This window comes from Cydia splendana, chromosome Z, assembly GCF_910591565.1.
Source record: "Cydia splendana chromosome Z, ilCydSple1.2, whole genome shotgun sequence".
In the NCBI taxonomy this organism is placed as follows: domain Eukaryota; kingdom Metazoa; phylum Arthropoda; class Insecta; order Lepidoptera; family Tortricidae; genus Cydia; species Cydia splendana.
In genome coordinates, this window is record NC_085987.1 from 4,396,459 (window position 1) to 4,420,814 (window position 24,356).

Consider the following 24,356-nt stretch of genomic DNA (forward strand, 5'->3'; position numbering starts at 1 on the left):
GTTCAAAGTCGAATGTAAGAACTTCGCTTCGCTTCGCTTCGCTTCGCTCGCTCGTTCGATAAATACCTACATAGAAAACACCCATGACTCAGGAACAAATATCCGTGCTCATTAGAAAAATAAATACTGTCTAATTAGTAATTACCTAGCATAATTTAGATTTAAGACCAATGCTGTGCCCTACCAGGGTCCATGTGAAATTTACTATTACTATGTAACAACCATGGATGCAATAAATAAATAAATGCCCTTACCAGGATTTGAGCCCGGGATCTCCGGCTTCGTAGGCTACCGACTAATAGGAGGCTATCAACAGTTGGTCTACCAATTGTCTAAACCAGCGGTCGGCAACCTTTTTTTGCGTAGTTTTAGTAGCGTAGTTAACGATGAGTAAGTTGACGCGGGCCGCACTTTGATAATATTTATGACTTTTTCAGACGTTGTCGTTTCTCAATATTACATAGCCAGAGAGGCTCGCAGGCCGCAAGTGACAGTTTCACGAGCCGCATGCGGCCCGCGGGCCGCAGGTTGCCGACCGCCGGTCTAAACCATTCAGTGAAGCTCTTGTATTCTGTACATACAATTTAAATTCAACCAAACATACGAGCGAAAGAGCCATCGTTTTCCGAGACAGGTAAAAATCCGGTTTCTTACCTATTTACCTGAAATAGCAATAGCATACGGTTCACGTTGCACGTCCATGCCATATATCACTTGCACCAGTAGCACCGCGAAATGAATTTTAAAATCTAATACTGGATACCTTAAGGATTTACTATGCACATTCAAAACTGGACCTTGTTGCCAGGCCTGAAGGTTCGCTTTGGAATAAGTTAGATAAAGAAGGGTTGAGAAATACGTCAAGCCGAGATATGATAACGCACCTGTGGCAGCCTTTTATAAAATCTTTACAAAAATAGACTATAAATATAGCGTACGTACCAGGTGCAGAATTTACTTTTGACAGTAACTAGGTACAGTCAGCTGCAATAGTTGCTAAGCGGGCGAGGTGTTCTAAATGATCTTGAACTTTACTTTACCTATTTAATTGTCAAGGGTGCGAAACTCCTTTCTTCGGGCAAATTTGGCTCCGTTCGGCTCAGCATTGCTCCGAATTAGGGTTGACACAACTTGACGTCCCTTGTCCCTTTGCGTACACGACCACAGATAAGATATTGAATTTTGACAACCCTAAATAGCCGAAAGGGATAGTGCCATATATTAGAAAGGAACAGCAAGATACGAACCGCTGTCAAACTTCGGTTTTGTAGGAAGTTTCCTTTCTGTACGGTAGTACTATTATTTATTCTGTGCTATTGAATGAATGAATACAAAATTTTAACATGCCAGTCTCACCCAGATTTGGCTTAGTATGACGTACTATTATTTATTATGTGCCCGAGATTCGCATAATGTCCCGCATGTCTCCTCTCATCTCCGCCTCAGTGGGAAGGCAGCCTTAAGCTTAACTGAAAGGCCAATAACAAAACGCTGTGAGCAGATGTATGGCGGTTAACACAGACGTTCGGAATTTTCCTTACGGAATGACATGTGCAAGCTAGACAGCGCTATGCATTTGTAGAGCGACGTCCCTTTCCCATCCGTCATTCCGTACGAAAACCAAATGAAAATTCCGAACGTCTGCGGCCAGGGTAAAGCTCCCAGAGATGTCCCAGAGTAAATGTGGCCCTGACAGTACTTTCGAAGTGCTCAAATTTGGCTCAAATGAGATCCAAACTTACGAGTACCCGAGCACGAACCGCCAACCAGCCGCATTAACGTGTTTATTGCTGGTTTATTGGCATTTCGGAAATCTGCACCGCAGCAGGCGTGGCTCACTCCGCGATTTCGTCGCTTTGCTACAGGTACTACTAGCTAAAAGAACATCCGTTCCACACCAATTTTGGGGAAAACCATAAGCCGCGCGTGGCGCTGTAGCCACCTAGCGGCCATATCTGTGCTGATCGTAACAGACGCGTTTTGTTAGAGAGTGAGTCTTCTGTAGCTTCTGTACCTAGTACATACTATTATTTATTCTGTGACCGCAGACACCACTGACTTAGATCAGCATCTTGAAATCAAGCACACATAACACATCACATGACAGACACACACAATTTAACACCATAGGAAGATTTTTCCCTAAATTAGAATCACAATAAATCACGAATATTCAGAAGTAACCAGTGAAACACACTAAGCATCAAGTCCCCCGTTGCGTCAGTCTGTAAGTGTGTAGGTATGTATGTTCGCGATAAACACAAAAACTACTGAACAGATTTTCATGCGGTTTTCACCTATAAATAGAGTGATTCTTGAGGAAGGTTTAGGTATATAATTTGTTGTTTTGTGTAACCCGTGCAAAGCCGGGGCGGGTCGCTAGTACTCTAAAAATGACAAAAGACAGCCTACTGATTTATTGTGACATTTGATAGACGTCAGCGTAACAGAGATTTACCTTGAAGCCTATGGGGCCCACTTTTTACATCAAAATTGGTCCAGCCGTCGCCACCTAAAAGGACTGGGACTTGATCCTGGTAGTTAAATTAGGCGCTACGAGCGTACACCCGACAAAGAACCCGCCTATATACCTACCCTAAGAATACAATTTCAAAACATTATAAAATTTGAAAGGTTTTTTTTCGGAAACTACTAGATGTACAGAGACAATTATAGTCTCGTATTGTAGCAAATTTAGTCCACAATAAAAACGTCCTGAGAAGGTACTATCAAAAACTAGTCCTTTAGGGTTATAATCGCCCAAATCTAAAAGAATACCGAAATTTTCGCGGATTTTTCGATATTTGACAAAGTTGTGTTCGGCGCTCGAAGTCACAAACTTGTATTATTCATTGGGCATTCACTTTGTGTCGGAAGCCGGTGTTGCTCGAAGGGCATTCATCATAAATAAGTCTGTAAAAAATCAGAACTACCGGATTTGACGCAAAAGAGCCAGGTTACAAAATTCGACATAGTTACTGGATTAACACGTTCCCTGTGCATGCATCATATGTGTAGCATTTTAGGGTACATATGATACGTGCATGCACTAATGATGCACAACCCCGTATAAACGTAAGCATTGCCAAAATTTACACGTGTGAGCTAGGTCTTTTTTATTTGCATGCACATACTGGCTGTGAACCTTTTGATGCAAATAAAAAAGACCTAGCTCACACCTGTAAATTTTGGCAATGCTTTAAGTTTATATGGGGTCGTGCATCATTAATGGTGCATGCACGTATCATATGCACCCTAAAATGTTACACATATGATGCATGCACAGGGAACGTGTTAATAGTCTTAGTCCAAGAAAAGTCTGCAACGATTTTGATCTTAAGAGGATAACCAAACGGAGACGCCATATCTGTAATTTTCGGTACAAAATAGTCTGCCGGTTTTTGCGGGGGAGGGGCACGTCAAATGTATATGTAACGTAACAATAGCCATGTCAGATCAACGTCAGTCCATACAATGTGTATGACCATTGGCCGCCTATTTTCGACAGAGGGCCTGTTAATGGCTACTCAGTTTGGTTATATCCTCTAAGATTTTGATAGCACACGCAGTGCAAAGGCAAACCATTTCCGTCAGTAGAAAAAAAGCGGCAAAAAAATGTAGGCACGAAGGATTATCTATCATCTCATAGACATCGCCTTTTTCTACTGACAAAGTTGTTTGACCAGCTATATAATGCTCCTTTATGCCCCTCGCATGGAATGATGGTCCCTGAGACAGTTCTTCAAGTGCCCTTGGGCCTAATTTAAAAACTAATCGGTAAAATATGTCTTCGCATTATTTTTATTACTTAAATGTTACGTTCATAAATAAATAAATGTGCTTAACTTATAAAATATAAAAATATACTGTCATAGGGACTATAATTCTACGCGAGAGTTCTAACACCATCCAAATAAAACAACCGCTACGCATTAAGATTTATTCAGGTCAACCCTGCTTCTGCGCGAGCTCGCGCGCCTTGGCCTTCTCCAGCTTGGCGATGCGCGCGTTGGACTTGTTCCCGAGCACGCCGCCGCCCCAGTGCCTGCGCAGCTCCTCGTACCGCTCGTTGAAGTTCGTCCGGATGGCTTCCACGGCCTTGGTGAAGGCCGCGCGGTCACCCGCCTCCACCTGTACAAACATGTCATATATTACTCTGTACTTGGAGGGTTGGGTAGAAGCGAATGGGGGAAGCCTCAGATAAATCTATTGGTGGTAGATGAGTTGACATCATGGCACTCAGATAGCAAATAACATAATCATCATGTCAGGTTTTTAGAAGAGAAACGGCTTTGATTAATTGTTAAATGACGATCAGGCATCAAACAGTGTTTCAGTTTTGCATTTTGAGTCTCAGTTCACATTTAATATTCCTTTCACTGTATATTTAAATACGATTAATGTCAAATTTGATAATTTCTGTAAAATTTATAGATTCTAAGAAATAGTATTTTTGTAATTAAAAAGCTTACATTTGTTTTGAAATAGGCTTGAGATTTACATAACACTAACGGCCACTTGCACCATCCCACTAACCCGGGGTTAAGTATGTAAACCATTAACCCAGTGTCAAAATGTACTGGTAACCATGGTAACTCCAGGTTTAACAGGGTAGTTATCCCCGGGGTAGTGGAATGGTGCAAGTGGTCCTTAGCAAACATGATTTGTTGGTAGTAAAGAGAACGAAATATAAATCGTCTCGCAAGCAAAAGCCTTATGTAACAAACTAATATATTTGCATTTATAGTTAAATCTGTTCCTCTCACCGTGAAATATCGCCCTATTAAAGATATCCACCTACATGTACAAGTATAAGAATAAGATGTAAGAATACGAACGTGTGTGAGTGCCAAGCACGTGCACGTCTTGCGGTGCACTAGCGCGCCAAGGCGGGACTTGCCCTTGACGATGCAGTAGGGCACGCCCATCTTGCGGCACAGGGCCGGCAGGAACAGGACCAGCTGCGAACAGATATCACACGTAAGGCTATGGTGATAGGGTCTATTGTGGGATGGGAGGGAGATGGTAGCTCAGAGTCAAGGGTCTTCATGCAGCTAGTGAATCTTGTTCAAAAGCCTCAGGTGAAGAAATTCTAACATCACAGCTACAAATATACAGATTTTACGCAGGATGGTTACATTGTGGACTATTGAGATTACACCCTCAGTCGACCGATCAAATACTGCAATGTAATATAACTCGCATGCGAGTTCTCGCACTGTCTATAAATGAGCTTAGACAAAAACACTTAAGAACCAAGTTTTATAGATTTTCAATTATGAAGGAACTAACAAGGAAGGGTACCCAACTGTCCGACTCCGATTTGATTTATTTTGATATATGTTATAGAGTAGTCTAAAATAACGGACACGTATTTTTTTTAGCTGCCCAAACTCAACCTGTTAGGAGAAAGTGGCATTCAAAGTACTGAAAATTGACCAAATCTTCTAATTTCTGAGAAGAGACATGTTCAAAAAAAAAAATTAATTACTGGTTTCGTTATATGTTGGAGAACATGAATAAAGAATGGGGACGTGTTTTGTCATTTCACCAAAAACTCATTTTTTATATAAAAAAAATATATAATAAATATACTTTTAATAATCAATTTTCAGTACTCTGAAGGCCATTTTCTCCTAACAGGTTCAGTTTGGGCAGCTAAAAAAAATACGTGTCCGTTATTTTAGACTACTCTATAACATATATCAAAATAAATCAAATCGGAGTCGGACAGTTGTGTACCCTTCCTTGTAAGCCATGACTCTGATCTTAAGTTTTAAGTGCAGAGTATGGTCTTCAAATTGAGTGACAGCTGTGGCTATGACACTACTAAGAAAAAATGGTAGGTTGGGGTGTAGCAAAGGGGGGGCTGGGACTTAGAAATTTTTTTTGCAAAGTGGTGTCATTATGACACCACTTTTAAATGATTGTAATGTGTAGATCACGTGAAAATAAGCATCTTTTATTAGAACAACTTTTCTATAAAATTAAAAATGGCCGAGTTAGACGCCTCCAAAGATTGGTGTTTTTAAAGGGAGCTGGGACTTGTAAAATTTTCATCGAGAGTGGTGTCATTATAACATATATTTTAAATGATTGTAATGTGTAAATCACATCAAAATAAGCATCTTTTATTAGAAAAACTTTACTCTAAAATTAAAACTGGCCGAGTTGTTGGACTTTTTATAATGTATATTTTAATATTTGAAGCCAGTGGCAGCGAGCGAGTGAAGCGAGCGAGCAAGACCTTCCTGGACAGAGCCGACTTGGATATGGTTAGGTTAGAAGACTAAGCAAAGCTCCCGCCTTAGTCTTCGAGGTTATTTTTTTTTTCAACAACCCAAAAAACGTAATTACACAGCAACTTTCGGGTCAAATATCCCAATTTTCGTGTCAAATATCTCGGCCATTTTTGACTTTAGAGAAAAGTTATTCCTACAAAACATGCTTATTTTACCATGTTGTCTACGATTACACAATAAAAAATAGGTGTTATAATGACACAACATCAAAAAAAATCTAAGTCCCAGAAACGGCCCCCCTTTCGTACACTCTGACCAAATGGTAAAATAGCCTCCTCAAGCGTGATTCGAACTTGCAACACTTTGGAAACCGTTCCAATCTAACCAACTGAGCTATTAACAAAGCTTGCTATTAATAGTGCCTGGCCAGTAGTGTACTATACTGATCTGTTTATTAACTATGACCGCATAAATGAGAGGCCACAAGGCCCAGTTGCACCGACCACATTTAACAGACCGATTAACATCAAACAACAGTAAAATAGTGTGCCTTACCTCAATAGGGTCGACATCATGGGCGATGACCACTAGCTGTGCCTTCTTCTTTTCCACCAGCTTGGTCACAGTGTTGGTGCCAGAGCGGATGGTGTTGGGCCTCTTGGGCAGGGGCTCATCTTTCTTGGCGACCTGCACAAGAGTGGTGGTTAGTGGAGAGTTGTGGACTGTGAGGGAGGGTTGGAGGAGTAGTGGCATCAGAGATCTTGGTGGTTAGAGGTCGTCATGGCCTTCAGGAAGTGTTGTTATGCATCAGGTACATACGTTTTAAGGAACAAATATGAATTATGATTACTAATTACAATCATTTCTTTTGAATTCGTTTTATGTCAGGGAAGCCTCACAGATTTTGTAGTTGCAGTGGTTTTCTAGAAAGTAAATTCTCAAAAGAAAAAAAAAGTAGCTCATAAATTCAGTGGAATCTTTTGTCCAAGACTGACACATCCACAGACAATGAACATAATTTCAAGTTCAGTAGATACAGTTGTCCAATTATAATTAAAATACATATTTTTTAATTATTATTATTCATTGTGATGCTGCTGGCATAATTTATTTCAAATAAATATTTATCTCAACTTTTTTTATTTAGAGACGTGAATATTTGTGCATACCTTGGCCTCAGCAGCCTTCTTTAGGCGCTCTTTCCGGACGGCCTGCGTCTCGGGTCTGTATTTCTCCAGGATCTTGAAAAGGCCCTTAGCTGAAACACAAACAACGTAGTTAGTGGCTGTATAGTATGAATATCAATGGTAGTGGGGAGTTGTTGGCTTCAGAGTTAAAAAGCTCGTATTGTTTATGATAATCACAGATTATTCATAGTTGCATTTGGATATTCATCATGTAAAAGTAAAAATACAGTTTAGAATTGTATGGTATGTTTCTCTCTAGAGACATCACACACGCGTTGATTTGTTTATACTTATTAAGATTTATTGTTATTGAGTGCACAACTTTATTAAAAATAGTTTCCACTTGAATGTATGTTTGAAATCACTTATCACTGAAGTAATGACATTTTAATTTGGTGGCCGGTTTCCTGGTAAGAAATACAGGACTTCTACCTAGGTTTTATGATACATATTAAAAATAACCAAACATACACTTTTATGGCAGTTATAAGCCCTTTCCATAATGGGTCATCTACTTAGCATATTACTAGAACACAGTACAGACCTATAACATTTCTTCTAACAAACTATGCTACTATTGTAAACTAGGTAATGGGATAACAACAAAATAAATGTTGATGCACCCATAAGCATTTAACCTATAAGGCACCTACTTTTGGCAACTTCAACGTAGATGAAGTTAAAAATACTAAGTCATAAATCACCTGTGGTCTTGTCCAAGGTCTGAGTGAACTGGTTGATTGGCGGCGGCACCTTGAGCCGGCGCTGCAGCACCGCCTTTTGCCGCTGGATGCGGATGTATTTCGGCCAGCGGACGAAGCGGGACAGGTCGCGCGTGGGCTGGATGTCCTGGCCTGCGGGATGGTAGCGGGTTAAAGTTGGTCGGAACAAGTGTGTGCAGGTATATAATAAAGATTATTTCTGATATTTATTGCTTCTGATTTGGGGGTTTTAGTCACATTTTAGAATTCTAACCTAACCTAACCCTAAATAGCTACTTTTTATTTTGTTCAAGTCAGTGCAGACTGGAGGTAGACAATTACATGAAACATTTTTATTAGCTACCAAGTAGTACAATTTCTAACATTTGTGTATTGTTTTGAAGCTAGTTCTGGGTTCAGAGCCCAGTCTGTTTAGACCTGCTTATATTGTCCCAAGTTACATCAAGATTTTCCTTGTATTTCCTAAACTAGTATGGCCTATACAGTCCCCATCAGATATATCCGCCCAGCTAAGATTCTCACAAATATCTGAGCACGCTTCTGTTGTCAAGGCACTAGAGTCCGTGTTCAGATATTATGAGCACCTCAGCCGATGACGACTGGACTAATTAGTTTAGACAAAAACAAGGTTTGGCTGCCAAAACATCATACAGGTAGGTAGATGGATATCGCAAAGCCTTAGAATTAATGAAATTGATGAATGATCGCTTGGCAAGTGAGGTTATGTTGACATGTGCCTCAGATGGTCAGTGTCTACCTAAAACTGACTAGCAAATCTGTCAACACTCCCTAGTATTACAGTAATAATAAACAGAGATCTTGAACCTTTTGAACGCCAAACGGCGCATCCATTTGCCGTGCCACTGACGCCACGGGGGTAAAATTTCGTTTTGTGAATAAACAATGCCAACCTAAAAGTGGGGTGTTTTTCAGTAGATTTTCATCAAAAAACGATCGACGTCAAATGCTGTCTTTGGAGTCGTCACGATTTTGCGTTGACGTCAATTGCCGTCTGTGGCGTTCAAAAGGTTAAAAGTACCTAAGCAGTTCAAAATGATCTGAACAACATGTTAGGAGCATTCAGGCTTGCCTAGTCACTTCTACTGGTAAATGTGTTATACCCCGGCCACACACTCGACAAGTGGTATGGGAAGTAGTGAGGGAAGTATGCAGGGCAGTATGGCGGCCGACGACGAGTAGCGCGCCCACACTACGTCTCTGCCTGCTTCCCATGCCACTCGTCAAATGTGTGGCCTAGGTATTATACCTACATACTCTAGCGGCCCACCATACAAGAAAAATCGGCAGTGAATTTTGAATCCATAGTATGAGGAAACATACTTTAATTTGCTTTGTTTTAAAAGTGACCAAAAAAAAGGGACTGTTCTTTTTACTAATGATTAGTTAGTACTAGTATTAGGACAGTGGCACACTAGAGGATGTAGGGACTAGCGAGTTTTAGTTGTGAACCAATGAACTATTTCATGATCCAATTTTATTAAGTCGCTGTGCGCATTGCATCATATAATTTAAATTAAGCAGTGTTGGCTGAACAATGTATGATTATTATTTATTTTTGAGTTAACTATAGTACCCATAAATAGTGAGTTATGTCCTTACTCATTAACACCTTCACTGCGGCAATTAGTGTAGCTCGTAATTGCCTGGGGTCTTTCAATCTCAACCCGCAGTGAACATGTTAAACTAGTGAACATTCTCTTATCACAAATTATCAGCCAACACTGAAAGGCTATAAACATCCACACCAGTACGACATGAAAGGGTCTGCCTGCGAAAACTTGTATATTCATTACCTAACAAGTAAATTCATCGACAACACAAAAAGTCCATTTCTTAACATATTCACTTCCAAGGAAATGAGGAGCTTGGCACTGAAAGTGTTAAGGTAACACACATCTTTTGGCAGCCAGACCATATAAGTTCCCGTACAAGCTGCAAAATTACATAAAACCATTATGAATGGATTCATAAGCGGCCATGCAAGTTTGGAGCTGGGTTTACATTCAATCAGTATGAAGTACACAAACATAATTTCCATCTACCTGTATGTTAAATTATGGAATAACTTGTATCCTTCATGAAAAACAATTTGCACCTACTATACAAATTATAGTACCAGTAATGTTAGGAAATAACTAATAGAGCTGCTTAGTTAAGGGGCCCACTTATTAACAGTCCGCCGGACGGTATCGGCCTGTCAGTTAGAACAAAATTTTGACAGTTAATCAGTGGGCCCCTTTATGATGTAAGGATGCCTAACACTAAATACCTACTTGCTGTTAGAGATATTGGAGAAAAACCACACTTTTTATAGAACTTCCTCAGTATAGGAATCCTCATATATTTAAATGTGCTCAGTAGTTTAAACCACTCAACAATGGAACACAAAAGAAACATGCCAGGTACTCCCCGACACAAATATATACTACTAAAATCATTCCCTTCCTTCGAGTTGAGTTAATATTTCTTATAAACCATCTAAATAACTTATTCAATTGAAACTCCCAACAATTAAGTAAAAATAAATTAATTGTCATCAAACCAGAGCAATAAATAATTATGAGGATCTTGTCAGTGTTAAAAAGCTCGTTATATTTGCAACCACATGGCTGTTTCAGATTGTTTGGTTTGCATCATTTAGATCCAGGGAAATAACATTTGCTATACGAATTGACATCAGTAGATAAGTAAAAATCATGTTAGAACTCACAAAGTTACATCTTTAAATGGGTTTAGAGTAAATTCATCACTGATCAATTCACAAAGCGAATGTTTAGACGTAACCTATAATTATTTAGGTTCAAAAAACAATGCGACCACGTTGTTTCGTTCCAAACAATACACATTTTCTTTAGTTTCACCAGTCACTGGGTATATTGCAGATCACATTGTATTTCAAACACGTAATTATAATGGTTAGCACTTACCAATAGCGAAGTTCTTGGCCCTCTTTTCGAAGAGTGGGTTAACTACCTTCTTGGGCTCAACCTTCTTAACGACCAGCGGAGCGGCCGCGATCTTCTTCCCGACCTTCTTTTTGGGCTGAAATAATTAACAACACTTTCAGTAAAAGAAGGGAAACTGTAAATACTGTGTTTAACTTGCAGTTCTTCAGCGATCTTGGTGATAAAATAGTGTAATCATGGCACTCATTGAGAAGTTAACATCATGGTATATTTCTAGGTTATGTCGCAGTGTTTAGACGCAAACTTGTAATTCTAATGATATAACACGGGAAATATAAATAGGGGATATAATTAATGAACACCGAAAAGCTAGTTACGGGTACCACTTAGTTACACGACTTACATGTAGAGAAAATAATCATCACGCGAAACACTTAAGTTCCAAGGTAGGACCCGACGACATTTTAAGAAAAGTGAAGTTTTGGCTAAATCTCGACATAAAATATATTATTTAACTAAACACGTATAGGTTTTACCTTCTTCTGCACCATCTTGAATGGATTTTAAATAAGTGATCTAAGGGCCACGAATGGATCCGTGACTCAATGTGAACACCAAACTTTCGGCGTTAATGGCCGAAAGAAAAAGGAGGAGACGTCAAAGGCGGAATGGAAACTACAATGTCTATGGATTAATAGAGTTGCCAGTGTAAAATACTTCATATTCTATTAAGCAGTGCTTCCACGATCCAATTTCTCACACAATCAAGTAGGTATCTAACATAAAGTTAAAAAACCATTTAAAAACATTCAAATTAATATTGTACATATAAGAATTCCACCGAAACGTAAATATTTTTCATTCATGAGCGAATGTGTGAACGCAGAAAACTGAACACGTGGCAATTTGCTCTGCCATTCCCATCTTATTCCAGGATAATATTTTTGTTATGCTTAATTTAAAATAGGTACAATTTATTATTGTGTTATTCCTTATAATGGATATAAACAATTTTCTTTGGCCTTTTACATGCCTTGTACCAGTTGTACCACACCAAGGTTCTGAGCGGCTACCGCGAAAATCGAAATTCGCAAATTGCGGGGATCTTTCTCTTTTACTCCAATGAAGGCGTAATAAGAGTGACAGAGAAAAATCCCCGCAATTTGCGAACTTCGATTTTTGCGGTTATAGCCCTGGCGCGGTACATCTGTCTATGATCTAGTGCTTTAAAACCATAACAGACTGTTGCACCACACCGCGACCTTGGTGTAGGCGGCGCACGTATCGGTAGTGTCTAAGGTGGTCGCCATACGTGCGTTAAGGACACTTCTATAAGTTAAAGTGAGAAAGAGATATTTAAGGACACCTCTATAAGTTAAAGCGAGAAAGAGATATTTGGAGCGCACCAAGGTCCCGGTCCGGTGCGGTAGCTGAGTCTGTTACATCTTTTAAGCTGCTAGTCTGTGGTTATGTTTCGGTCTGGCAACATTATACTTGATGTCAGCAAACATCTGTCAATAGCACTGAAATATGAAACCTATGGAAGTGAAACGTCAACGAATAATGCGTGCCACTGTGACGTCATCTTAGAACTAAACATGGCGGTTTTAGTGCTGCCCAGAAGATTTTTACTGTTACTAGGTTTTATCGATACATCGATAACTTTTTAACGTTCTCGGCTCATTTTATTTAAAATACTAAGTATGTATTATTTGTGGAGTTTATGTTTTAATAGGAAGTAAGTAAATAAATAAAAATTCTTTATTAGTATATTGTTATGTGAAAAGATACTTTGATTGAGTAAGATGTGTGGAGTCTAGGACAATTTCGTGCTTCAAATTTGACAGGTAAACGAGATGACGCTGTACTACGCAATACATATTGCGATTTTTGCGGTAACTCTGATTTTCAAAAGTTGACGTTTGACAACTTAGTGAGCGCCATCTGTTTTGGATGTCAGAATAAGTGTACGTGTTTTTCTTGGACTTTACCTCTCCATTACAATCAATTTTGTTGTGTTGCTAACCCTAAAGTCTGTAACACACTACCGCACTGCACCTCGACCTTGGTGCGCCGTATCTATAAGTGAGAGCGATACAAAATTCAAGCTTATTAAGCGACGGGTGAAAAAAAAACAAAACACCTTCAGAACATTTTTTTTATTACAAAAATAAGGAATGACTTCCGCTCTTCAACTTCTTCAACATTTATTCAGCAAATAGGCCACAAGGGCATTTTTATACGTCAACATTGAATTTACATACAAGCAAAAATAATAACAATACATTAACCATTTTATAAATTACAACTATATGTAAGTATATGGTCTCTTAATGTCGAATTATATAAAAAAAATATAATAATGATATAAAAAAGCCCGCAGGGCAGCTTGTGGAGTAACGACCCCACGGCCCCGAGTTACCCTAGTGCTCCCGAGAGTCGGTCAGGATCTCCATCTCCAGACACTTTCTTTTTATGTTCATTTCTTGGTAACCTATAAAAAATGATTTAATTATTAAATTAAGATAATTTAGTTGGTTTGAAGCGGGGTAGCATGATAAAATAAGAAAATATAAATAGGCAATCATAATATATCGATATCAAAGTCGATAAATAAAGTACAACCCTAGCTGAAATGTTTACATTATTTAAGCGTAAAAATATAGTTAAATAAATCCAATCACTTCATGATCTATAACTGCACAGAAGAACCTTGCTATTTATAATGTGAAACATCCTTACATTTCCCAGGAACATTAACAATAACCAATATTTTTCATGTAAATGATAGCGTACCTGTGTAAGGTTAAAGATGGCTGATTTGGTGGTTTTCTTATGCCGCACCCTAATACACTATACACTGGCATATTCGCGACGTAATTATTCACATTTGGCTTCAATTATTTTCAATCACAAGCAAAATATTGAAAGATAATTAATAATTTTAATTTTCACCACGACTTTTAGACAGGACAAGTACCGGCTGAACTGACAGACAATGACATTTGGGGAACTAAACATGGCGGATTTTCGGCCGCATTACGTATTTACGTATTTTCATGGAACACTTTATGTACGTACTGAAATACTGTCATCTTTTTTTGCTATGGGTTACAGTGCTGAGTAAAAACGAGACAGATATATATTTATGTGTGTGCCGTCAAAATGGGTGCTATTTCTATAAGCAATTGTACGTATAGAACAATATGTCTTGTCCCTATTATATAGGTCCATGGTCAATAGCTGACAAAGTTTTGTCATAGTCCTGTCAAAGCAAATAACTGTCATTCATTATTGTGGCAATGGCATTGTAATGGCAAAGTTTTATTGAAACATGTTTTGATTTTTTATTATTAATGGCTTCATGATTTTTTATATACTTAAGAGAATTAGAATATTAAACCAAAGTTGGAAATATTTGCCGGAAATCTACTTAAGTACTTATTATTTTAAGTGAATTAAGCTCAGCCGGTTCATGGTATTTTATGTACTTACTTAGATTAGATTTTCTATCCAGCGAATGTAATGAATGAACGTTATAAACTTATAAATGTCGTTAGGTCGTCACAGATTAACCACTTACCTTTAGCTTACTTTTAATTGGAAATTAAAGTAGAATGGAATAATTTATTGATTATTTGATAATAATTAAGAACACAGCGCTGACTGTACACTTTATACACCCTTTTCAGAACTGTCAAGTTTTGGAGTTGCAGAGTGTACTGAGATGAATGTGAACACGGCAATGTACTAGGATAGCTAGGTACCTATAGAAGTTTGACCAGAGCTCAAAAATGACCCCACAGGAAAGGAATTGTGCCGCGAGCGATTCAACTGTACTGTGCGCATGTTGACAATGTCAAAATCAAAGAATATAATACTCACTAGGGTCAAAATACTGTAAGGCCACGCAAGAGGTTTGACATACTTTTAATGGCGACTCCCGTTATTAAATGCTCTAAGGTCTTGATAGTTCTTACGTAAGATCACAAAAAACGCCTACATATTATTAGATGCACTTTCAGAGTGGGTTTAAATTTGAGCCTCTAGACTAATTAAAATATTATATTATAAAGGTGAATGATAAAAAAAGACTTTAAAATAAAACCAAAGCACTATTCTTATTTTTTTTAGGGTTCCGTGCCCAGAGGGTTAAAACGGGACCCTATTACTAAGACTCCACTGCCCGTCCGTCCGTCTGTCTGTCACCAGGCTGTATCACATGAACCGTGATAGAGACAAGTAGACAGTTTAAATTTTCACAGATGATGTATTTCTGTTGCTAGCGGCAACAAATACTAAAAAGTACGGAACCCTCGGTGGGCGAGTCCGACTCGCACTTGTCCAGTTTTTCTTAGATATGGGTGACGTACTCTTTACGTATAGGTTAATAAACGAATGGCGCCTAAATAATTAGATTTTCTCTGGTGAGCAGAATTCATTAATAGTAGGTACTTACCTATAAGGTGGCCAGTTCGTAAAAAGTGGCCAGTAATTGACAGTATCTATATACCCTGCCCACAGTATTGAATATTACTAAATAATCTACCTAATCTAATACATTTAAACGAGCAATTCTTGTTTATTTATTATATATATTTCGGGGATCTCGAAAACGGCTCTAACGATTTCGATGAAATTTGCTATATAGGGGTTTTCGGGGTCGAAAAATCGATCTAGCTAGGTCTTAATTATCCCTGGGAAATTCAAAATAGTGCCATCGTTTAGTGTAGGGTATAATTGTTATCGCTTTCGATTCAGGTCACGAGATGGCAGACCCTCCAACACGCACGGTCTCTATACACCATTTCCCGCTATTTAAGAGCTTACCCCTCTGCCGAAAACTTTGCACAATTGTGCAAACTTTCGTATGGACTGACGTTTATCTGACATGGCTATTTGTACGTTACGTACAAATCAGGTAGAAATCAGGTACATTTGACGTGCCCCTCCGCAAAAATCGGCAGACTGTTTTGTATAGAAAATGACAGCCAAGGCGTCTCCAGTTACTATATGCTGTAAGATCAAGACTATCCCACCCACTTGTAAGAATAAAATGTGACTAAAATAAGACATGATCGACCTCTCTCCGCCCTTAAATTATTGAATACGTAAGACACGTGATAAAAAAACAACGGGTTGCACTCCGGGAGTGCCGACAGAAGTGAAAACTCAATGACTACTCCAAAATGTCTGCAGCACTAAGCACTATGTATAATTGACCCATCCTCCTTTCTATTGAAAAACTTTAGTTCCGGAATTGCTGGCCAGTGAGCTTAAATTTGTAGCGTTAATTGTTTAAAATTCGAATAGAAATTGTAAAGTTACCTTGCAGACCTCGCATCTAAATATATTTGGTCATGATATTTTGAGTTTTATTCACCAGTACTAGAGTTCACTTTTATTAGCGATTTCATCAAGATGTAGCTTTATTGAATTATATTGGAGTGATATAAAGTTAGAATGTAACTGTGAGATCCTCGTATTTCAGCCCGCACAAGATTAGAACATTGAGCTTTATTGCTTAATATAAAAGTCCAGTTTTAAATAATTGACCTGATTATGATACGTTATGACTAAAGTTCTTTGGTGAATAACATTGTCCGTCACATCACATAACATAAAGTCACGCAAGCGCCCTGCGCCGCCTACATGAAACAGCAGGCTCTGGCATACATTTTCGCCGTGCGGTAGAAAGAGAGGAGAGACGCCTTACGCTGTCTCGAGTTTATCATTTTTTCCCCACCTCAAAAAGTGCTCAGCGCCGAGAAGTTTTCACTTAAAAACTGGATAAGTGCGAGTCGGAGTCGCTCACCGAGGGTACAAATGTAACTTATTTCCATTACAAATTTATAGTTTTCAGATATTTCCCTGTAGGCACTTGTAGTAGTTGTAGTGTAAAACGATATTACTTTTGCCAAATTTGATAGTTCTATTAGGTCAATATGAAGTTCCTCTTTAAATTTTGATTCCCTTGAGAGTGTCGAAATATTCGTTTATTGCGGCATTAACGGCCGTATCTTTTTTTACGCTAACATAGAAGTTCGTTTTTTTTACAGCTTCAGGGGACTGTAGACTTGAGTTTAATTTCACCTCGATGCCTCCACGCGTTCCCGAGATAAAGGGTCTTGACGGACAGACAGACGGACTACAAAGTGATCCTAATAAGGGTTCTAGTTTCCTTTTTAGGTACGGAACCCTAAATATGTCCAGTTACTTATTTTATCGATATATTAATCGTTTTATAATATCGAGGCGGCGTATTGTTTTCTTGGATTTAAACAAGCTATTAATATAGTGTTAGCGGTACACCCCGAAATTCAGTAATATGCTGCAAATGGTGTTAAAGGTATGAAACTCGGTACGATTTATCTTTAGGCCATTTGAATCAATTTGACCCATAGCACCAAAAAAGAAATAAAAAAAGGAGAGGAATTATGACGTCATCTTTTTTTTGTATGGAAAAAAAAATGGTTCAGAAACCTATCCTTGTCCTTGTCCTAACCTGTCCTTGAATGAGATTGAAAACAAAGAGCAACGGGAAGCTCGTCTAGCTCCAAGAAGAAAGGACTTGCCACTGACTGTCAGATCAAACCTCATGGTATTTAAGCACTCAGCAGGTTACCAGGCTATTATCTTATTGAATAAATTGCCAATTGAATTGAAGTCGCTCACAAATGCCAACTTGTATAAAAATAAATTAAAAGCTTTTCTACTAAAGAAATGATTCTATTCAGTAGAGGAATATTTATTGTAGGACGATACAAGATATTAGTTAGTTATGCACGTACCTAGTTTTGTATACGATAGATATGACATTATAATAATTATATTTGCACGTGTACTTGTAATTATATGTTGATAATGAATAAGTTGACGATGAAATGTATGTAATTAATTAAAATTATGTGCATGGATTAATGTAAGATCTAATTTTAATAATTTAATGTAAATATTTGACTTGTTTTTGAACTATATATATGAATAAATTATTTAAAAATGTTTACTTAGGTTAAGTAATTACATACATTTCATCGTCAACTTATTCATTATCAACATATAATTACAAGTACACGTGCAAATATAATTATTATAATGTCATATAATGGCAAGCGCTGGTAGCCTAGCGGTAAGAGCGTGCAACTTGCAATCCGGAGGTCGCGGGTTCAAACCCCAGCTCGTACCAATGAGTTTTTCGGAACTTATGTACGAAATATCATTTGATATTTACCAGTCGCTTTTCGGTGAAGGAAAACATCGCGAGGAAACCGGACTAATCCCAATAAGGCCTAGTTTCCCCTCTGGGTTGGAAGGTCAGATGGCAGTCGCTTTCGTAAAAACTAGTGCCTACGTCAATTCTTGGGATCAGTTGTCAAGCGGACCCCAGGCTCCCATGAGCCGTGGCAAAATGCCGGGATAACGCGAGGAAGAAGAAGAAGATTTACTTAGGTTAAGTTATTTATAATAGAATTTCAAACACAATGTTTATTGTTATATGAATGAATAAATATGAAAATATGAAATTTCGTGTGTAGTTTTAAATAAAAGGGCTTTTTGAGCCGATTTTAACAATATATCACATCATTACATTTCAATCACTTTTTAAAAATTAAAATTAAAATAATTTTCAAAATATACCAAGTTTAGGCTTCTCCAGATATGATACAATTCAATTTTTTTTTGTTAAATGTACCTCTAATTATACCTATTATCCTCATATCTAACCCTAAGAAAGCAACTTCGAAAATATATACAATTAGATTTTTTTTTATTTTTATTATTACAAACTGTGATCTAACAATCTATCAATTAAATATTTTAAAAAGAACGCACAACATTGATATGAAACGGTTTTTATCAGAAAGTTGCTTATATTTCGGAATCTATAAGTCGTAATAAAAATAATCTATGTAAGAATTAACTGAAAAAACTCACCATTACCGCTCCCCTCTCCTTTCCTCGAGCTCACCCCCCACCCATCAATTTTTTTTTCTTACTTAAAGCTTAGATATAATCAAAGGAACATGTAAACCAAGTTTCAATACTCTTATTTTACCCGAATGACATTATACTCGTATTGAGTAATTCGACAGGAGCATTATCAAACTTTGTAATAATGAAAAATAAAATACTAAATGTAAATATTTTCGAATTTGCTTTATTGGGGTTAGATATGAGGGTATTAGGTATAATTTGAGGTATATTTACAAAAAATATTGAATCGTATCTGGAGAAGCCCAAACTTGATATATTTTGAAAATTATTTTTATTCTAATTTTTAAAAAGTGATTGAAATGTAATGATGTGATATATTTTTAGAATCGGTTCAAAAAGCCCTTTTATTTAATACTACACACGAAAGGTTTCAGAACAAAAAAAAATCCTATACAAAAAAAAGATGACGTCATAACTCCTCCCCCGTTTTTTTTTGGGTGCTACGGGACAAATTAATCAAATGGTCTTAAGATCAATCGTACCGATTTTCATGCTTTTAACACAAATTGCAGCGTTTTTTGGAGTACCGCCTAGCACTATAAAGACTGGACGTAACTGCTACCAATTAGTGATTGTTTATGAAAAACGTTAGTGTTCTTGAAAGGGATTATATTCGATTATATTCGGAAAGCTGAAGCTTAAAGAGGGATTACTGGCGATTAAAGGATGACTCACGCTAGACCGGGCCGTGCCCGGGCGGAGGCGCCCGACATGGCATTTTCTATGACGGCTGATCGGTGATCACGTGGTGCTTTCCATAGAATACGAAGCGCCTGAAGCTCCGGCCCGGTCCCGGCCCTAGCGTGAGTCATCCTTTAATTTAATCTATTGTTGCAACTAGTATATTTATCTTAAAAATAACGATATAAACAGGTACCTATTATAATTATATAAATTTTTATTTCGCCTTTACCGACTTTAATTGCTAAATCATTAAGGGATATTTTTAGATAAGCCTCCTATAGTGAATATTAGGGCCATCCCACACTAGCGTCTTTTCAGTGTCGGCGTCATAGTCCATCGAAATAGAGTGTAATTAATTAATTAATTAAAATTGTATGATGTATGCAATATAACACTTTAAACTCTCGCGTTTTGTACACATATTTAATTACACAAACGGGTCTACCGTGACCACAGCTGGTGCAACTCAGCTGAAACGTCGGAATTAAAGGTAAAAACAATGAAATTATATCGCGGTAGACCCGTTTGTGTAATTAAATATGTGTATGTATGCAATTTCACATTTGGGGGGCGTGTGCGGAGTCGAAGCCAACACGTAGATGCCCTTTCAATAGTCCTTGCTCGTGTCATGTGACGCACGCGCTGCCAGAGTGCAAGGACTATTGAGAGTAGATGAAATCTAAAATGTAGGGGAGACCGCATATGGTTGTCTTAGGGATTGGTTAGACCAAGACAAGTCTGCAATGATTTTGATTGCACACGTAGTGCCAGTGTTATTTTAAACGTCAAACTTCTAAGAAGTTACGACGTATCAATAACACTTGGACGGCGTGTGCTATCAAAATCGTTGCAGACATTTCGTGGACTAACTATAGAGCTGAAACCTAAAGGATCATGCCGAATTTGGCCTACAATTCGATAAGCATGCTATACAGGGTGGAAAGATAAGTCGGGCCCTGGAGGGAAACTACCTTAAATCCTTAAGGTGGCTCATTTTACTTAAAGGAGACATTCCTTTATTTTTAAAAAGAAACAAAACTGCATTCAAAGATTTTCTAAAACTCGCTTGCCTCGCCCGGGACTCGAACCGACTAAAAATTAAAAAAAATAAACACTCGCAATTTTATTCTACTAGTCGATACAGTTAATGTTAATGATAACATTTCTCCAAGAAACATTAGGTCTTACACACGTCTGTCGTACAAAATATCCATAAAATCTAATATTTAGTACTCAAGATTTTTTTAGAGAAGCCAAATTGAAGAAAAAAAGAAAAATACTTTGAATGCAGTTTCGTTTCTTTTTAAAAATAAAGGAATGTCTCCCTTATGTAAAATGAGCCAGCTTAAGGGGTTAAGGTAGTTTCCCTCCAGGGCCCGACTTATCTTTCCACCCTGTATATACGATAAATTTAATCATATTTCTTACAATCTCAAACATATATTAGATTCCAACGGACACTTCTTAGTAAAGAAAATAAGTTAAAGAGTAATTAAACCAAATCAACACATCCCACGCCATTACATAGAATCAATGACATTTCATAAATGGACGTCCAGAGCCAAACAAAAAAGTATGGCAGCAAAATACTTTTCTACGATGTTCCTGTTGATGCTAATAACGCTCACTTCAAAGAAAAACATTCATACCACTAACGACATAGGTACTGTTTTAAGCACTAAGTATCAAAATTGCAAAAAGAACTGCGATACAGTAAAAACTGTTTATTCCAATGACTTTAATTGTAACATACCCAAATGACTTACGTCAAAAGTGAATAGCGAACGAATACGGAACGAATAGAGTCGCTATGGATTGTGTTTTCATATTAATTATTACATATTTATTTGATAGTATTGTGTGAAATCTAGAAGAGCAACCTTATTTGATATCAGGGTATGAATAACACGAAAATAGGTTAAAACTTAAAAATACATTAAAATAAAGGGAAAAATATATATCTAAATTTTTTTTTATAAATTACGTATAGGTATGATAAACCTACAAAATAGGAATTCTAACTTCTTTGAAATAAATTAAGTTTATTATTAAGTAAGTGCCTTTTAGGCAAACATTTGTTTTTGAAACATTCTTTTTTGGAATGAGTTACTTATCGAATATACTTATCGAATATTTCTTCTCTCTCTGGAATTGAAGTAAATATGTTTACTTAATGTTCTGTGAAGTGTCCGTGAATTTCTAATAACTACCGGGACTTTGATTTTATGTTTGGAGCCTAACAATATACCTACCACCCATGTTTAGCGAGTGTTGGGCCAAACTTGTATGGGAGCGGAACATCATCCTTTGACCCACTTCCCGATTTTTCGATTGAGCTGAAATTTTGCATACATGTGTAAATCGAATGACAATGCAATATGTATTATGATGACATGGAGCTGATCTGAGGATGGAGACAGGAGGTGGCATTGGGAACTCTCTGATAAAACAACGCAAAGTAATAGTGTTGGGGCATAGAAGGTAGGATCTGAAGAAGTGCTATACGCGTGCCTCCGTGAGGGACAAAACATACGCAATGCGACACTATGATTGGTCGAATTTATTTGTTGCCCACCATAATCCATACTAAATTTACGGTGGGGAATAAAAAAAATGTGAGACTGTGACAAAGACAAACAATAATAGCTCTTTCGCTGCTACTCCTACTGAAAGATATATAAATACCTATAATAAGACTATCCTGTTCGGTTATTTCCCCCCACCCATCATGCCTGATCCAGTTATATACTAGATTCATGGTTTGGGGTTGTTATGTAGAACTTGGTTAGAACTGTCTCGATGAGTATTAGTTGTCTGTGGAAAGAAACGTATACTGTCAGCGATAAAAGTGATAAAACTGACAAAGTTAACTGGCACCATAGAGAAAAAATACATAGAGTGCTCCCTCTATACTTCAGTTTACCAAAAAGATTATTATTTTCGTAGTCGACATCTAGCATCGAGTAGCGGAATTATCAGTACTGCTATTTGACAATAGATGTTGCACCGACTGAAAAGTCTAATGCTAAACAATTTTCAGCTAATATAATAACCGGATTTACCGGAACTCTATTTTCAACTCCTTCTGCTTTTAATATTAGTTGTAAATAGTTGTTCAATACAGTTTTCGTGCGTCGCGACACTAGAGAATTCTAGTATCAAGTAGCGGTACTGATAATTCCGCTACTCGATGCTAGATGTCGACTGCGAAAATAATAGTCGTTTTGGCACAGAATAATTAATTAGTACAGAAAGGAAACTTCCTACAAAAACGAAGTTTGACAGCGGTTCAGGGTCGAATCATGCTGGCCCTTTCTAATATGTGACACTATCCCTTTCGGCTATTTAGGGTTGTCAAAAATCAAGTGATTATCTTATCTGTGGTCGTGCACGCAAAAGGAAGTCAAGTGGTGCCAACCCTAATAATTGCTCGGAGCAATGCCGAGCCGAGCAGAGCCGAGTTTGACCGAAGTCAGGAGTTTCGCACCCCTGGTTTTGGTACCAAAACTGATGTATGGAGTGAGCACTCTATTCTTACTATATTTCTCTATGCTGGCACAGACGTTGACGTGACAGATAATGTAATATGAAGAATAAAATTCACATCCAAATCATTTAAAAAAGGCTGCTATTTAACTGATCACCAGATTTAGTAAAATTTAATACCAAAAAAATCTACTTTACCACCCTAAAATAATAAATGAATGATCACCAAAATTATAACACCATTTTAATGTGAAATGATTACCAATTTTATTACATTTTACTATTCTATTAAAGGAAATGACACCAAATTAATCATTATTAACCCAAAAATTGTAAATGATTACCAAATTTCAAACCCCATTTTAATGTGAAATGATAACCAAATCTTGCTATCCTATTAAATAAAATGACATCAAAATAATCATTGTAAATGTAAACCCAAAAACAGTAAATGACCACCAAAATTAGAACTCCATTTTAAGGTAAAATTATAACCGAATTTTTAAATCTTGCTATCCTATTAAAGCAAATGACTCCAAAATAATCATTGTAAACCCAAAAATAGTAAATGACCAGTGACCACCAAAAGGGTCGCAGTTCAAACCTAACCTAACCCAATTTTCTAGAAGCATTTTATTTCTGTTACAGTCGCAGTTCTAACCTAACCTAACCCACTTTTCTACTAGCATTTCTTTTCTGTAAGGGTCGCAGTTCAAACCTAATCTAAGCCACTTTTCTTGAAGCATTTCGTTTCCGTAAGAGTCGCAGTTCTAACCTAACCTAACTCACTTTTCTAGTAGCATTTCTTTTCTGTAAGGGTCGCAGTTCAAACCTAGCCTAACCCACTTTTCCAGTAGCATTTCTTTTCTGTAAGGGTCGCAGTTCAAACCTAGCCTAACCCACTTTTCTAGTAGCATTTCTTTTCTGTAAGGGTCGCAGTTCAAACCTAACCCAACCCACTTTTCTAGTAGCACTTCTTTTCTGAAAGGGTCGCAGTTCAAACCTAACCTAACCCATTTTTCCTGTAGCATTTCGTTTCCGTAAGTTCAAACCTAGCCTAACCCACTTTTCTAGTAGCATTTCTTTTCTGTAAGAGTCGCAGTTCAAACCTAA

General features: G+C 37.5%; 1 protein-coding gene, 1 long non-coding RNA gene and 1 other non-coding gene across 3 annotated transcripts in view; 1 reads left to right on the forward strand and 2 right to left on the reverse strand.

Annotated features, from left to right (window-relative positions):
- The window catches only part of LOC134804316 (uncharacterized), a 35,803-nt gene extending 30,062 nt beyond the window's left edge, over positions 1–5,741 (forward strand). The window contains exon 2 of the long non-coding RNA XR_010146106.1: positions 5,644–5,741. This is a non-coding gene — a long non-coding RNA (uncharacterized LOC134804316). The remainder of the gene's footprint in view (positions 1–5,643) is intronic.
- LOC134804297 (large ribosomal subunit protein eL8) lies at positions 3,927–11,774 on the reverse strand. The gene is made up of 7 exons (XM_063777306.1): positions 11,615–11,774; positions 11,100–11,214; positions 8,134–8,283; positions 7,412–7,500; positions 6,798–6,929; positions 4,839–4,961; positions 3,927–4,131 (listed from the first exon to the last, which is right to left on the reverse strand). The coding sequence occupies exons 1-7, from the start codon at positions 11,627–11,629 to the stop codon at positions 3,949–3,951; spliced, it is 807 nt and encodes a 268-aa protein (XP_063633376.1). The 5' UTR covers positions 11,630–11,774; the 3' UTR covers positions 3,927–3,948.
- Positions 10,738–10,814, reverse strand: LOC134805381 (small nucleolar RNA SNORD36). The gene has a single exon (XR_010146276.1). It is a non-coding gene; the product is annotated as a small nucleolar RNA SNORD36 (small nucleolar RNA).
- Positions 11,775–24,356: the final 12,582 nt, after the last annotated feature.

Excerpts from the sequence above, each read along its gene's own strand:
- LOC134804297 (XM_063777306.1), bottom strand. Across the intron at positions 4,962-6,797 it reads ATGATGTCGACCCTATTGAG|CTGGTCCTGTTCCTGCCGGC; the intron begins GTAAGGCACACT and ends ATCTGTTCGCAG. Across the intron at positions 4,132-4,838 it reads CGTGCTTGGCACTCACACAC|GTGGAGGCGGGTGACCGCGC; the intron begins GTTCGTATTCTT and ends ATGTTTGTACAG.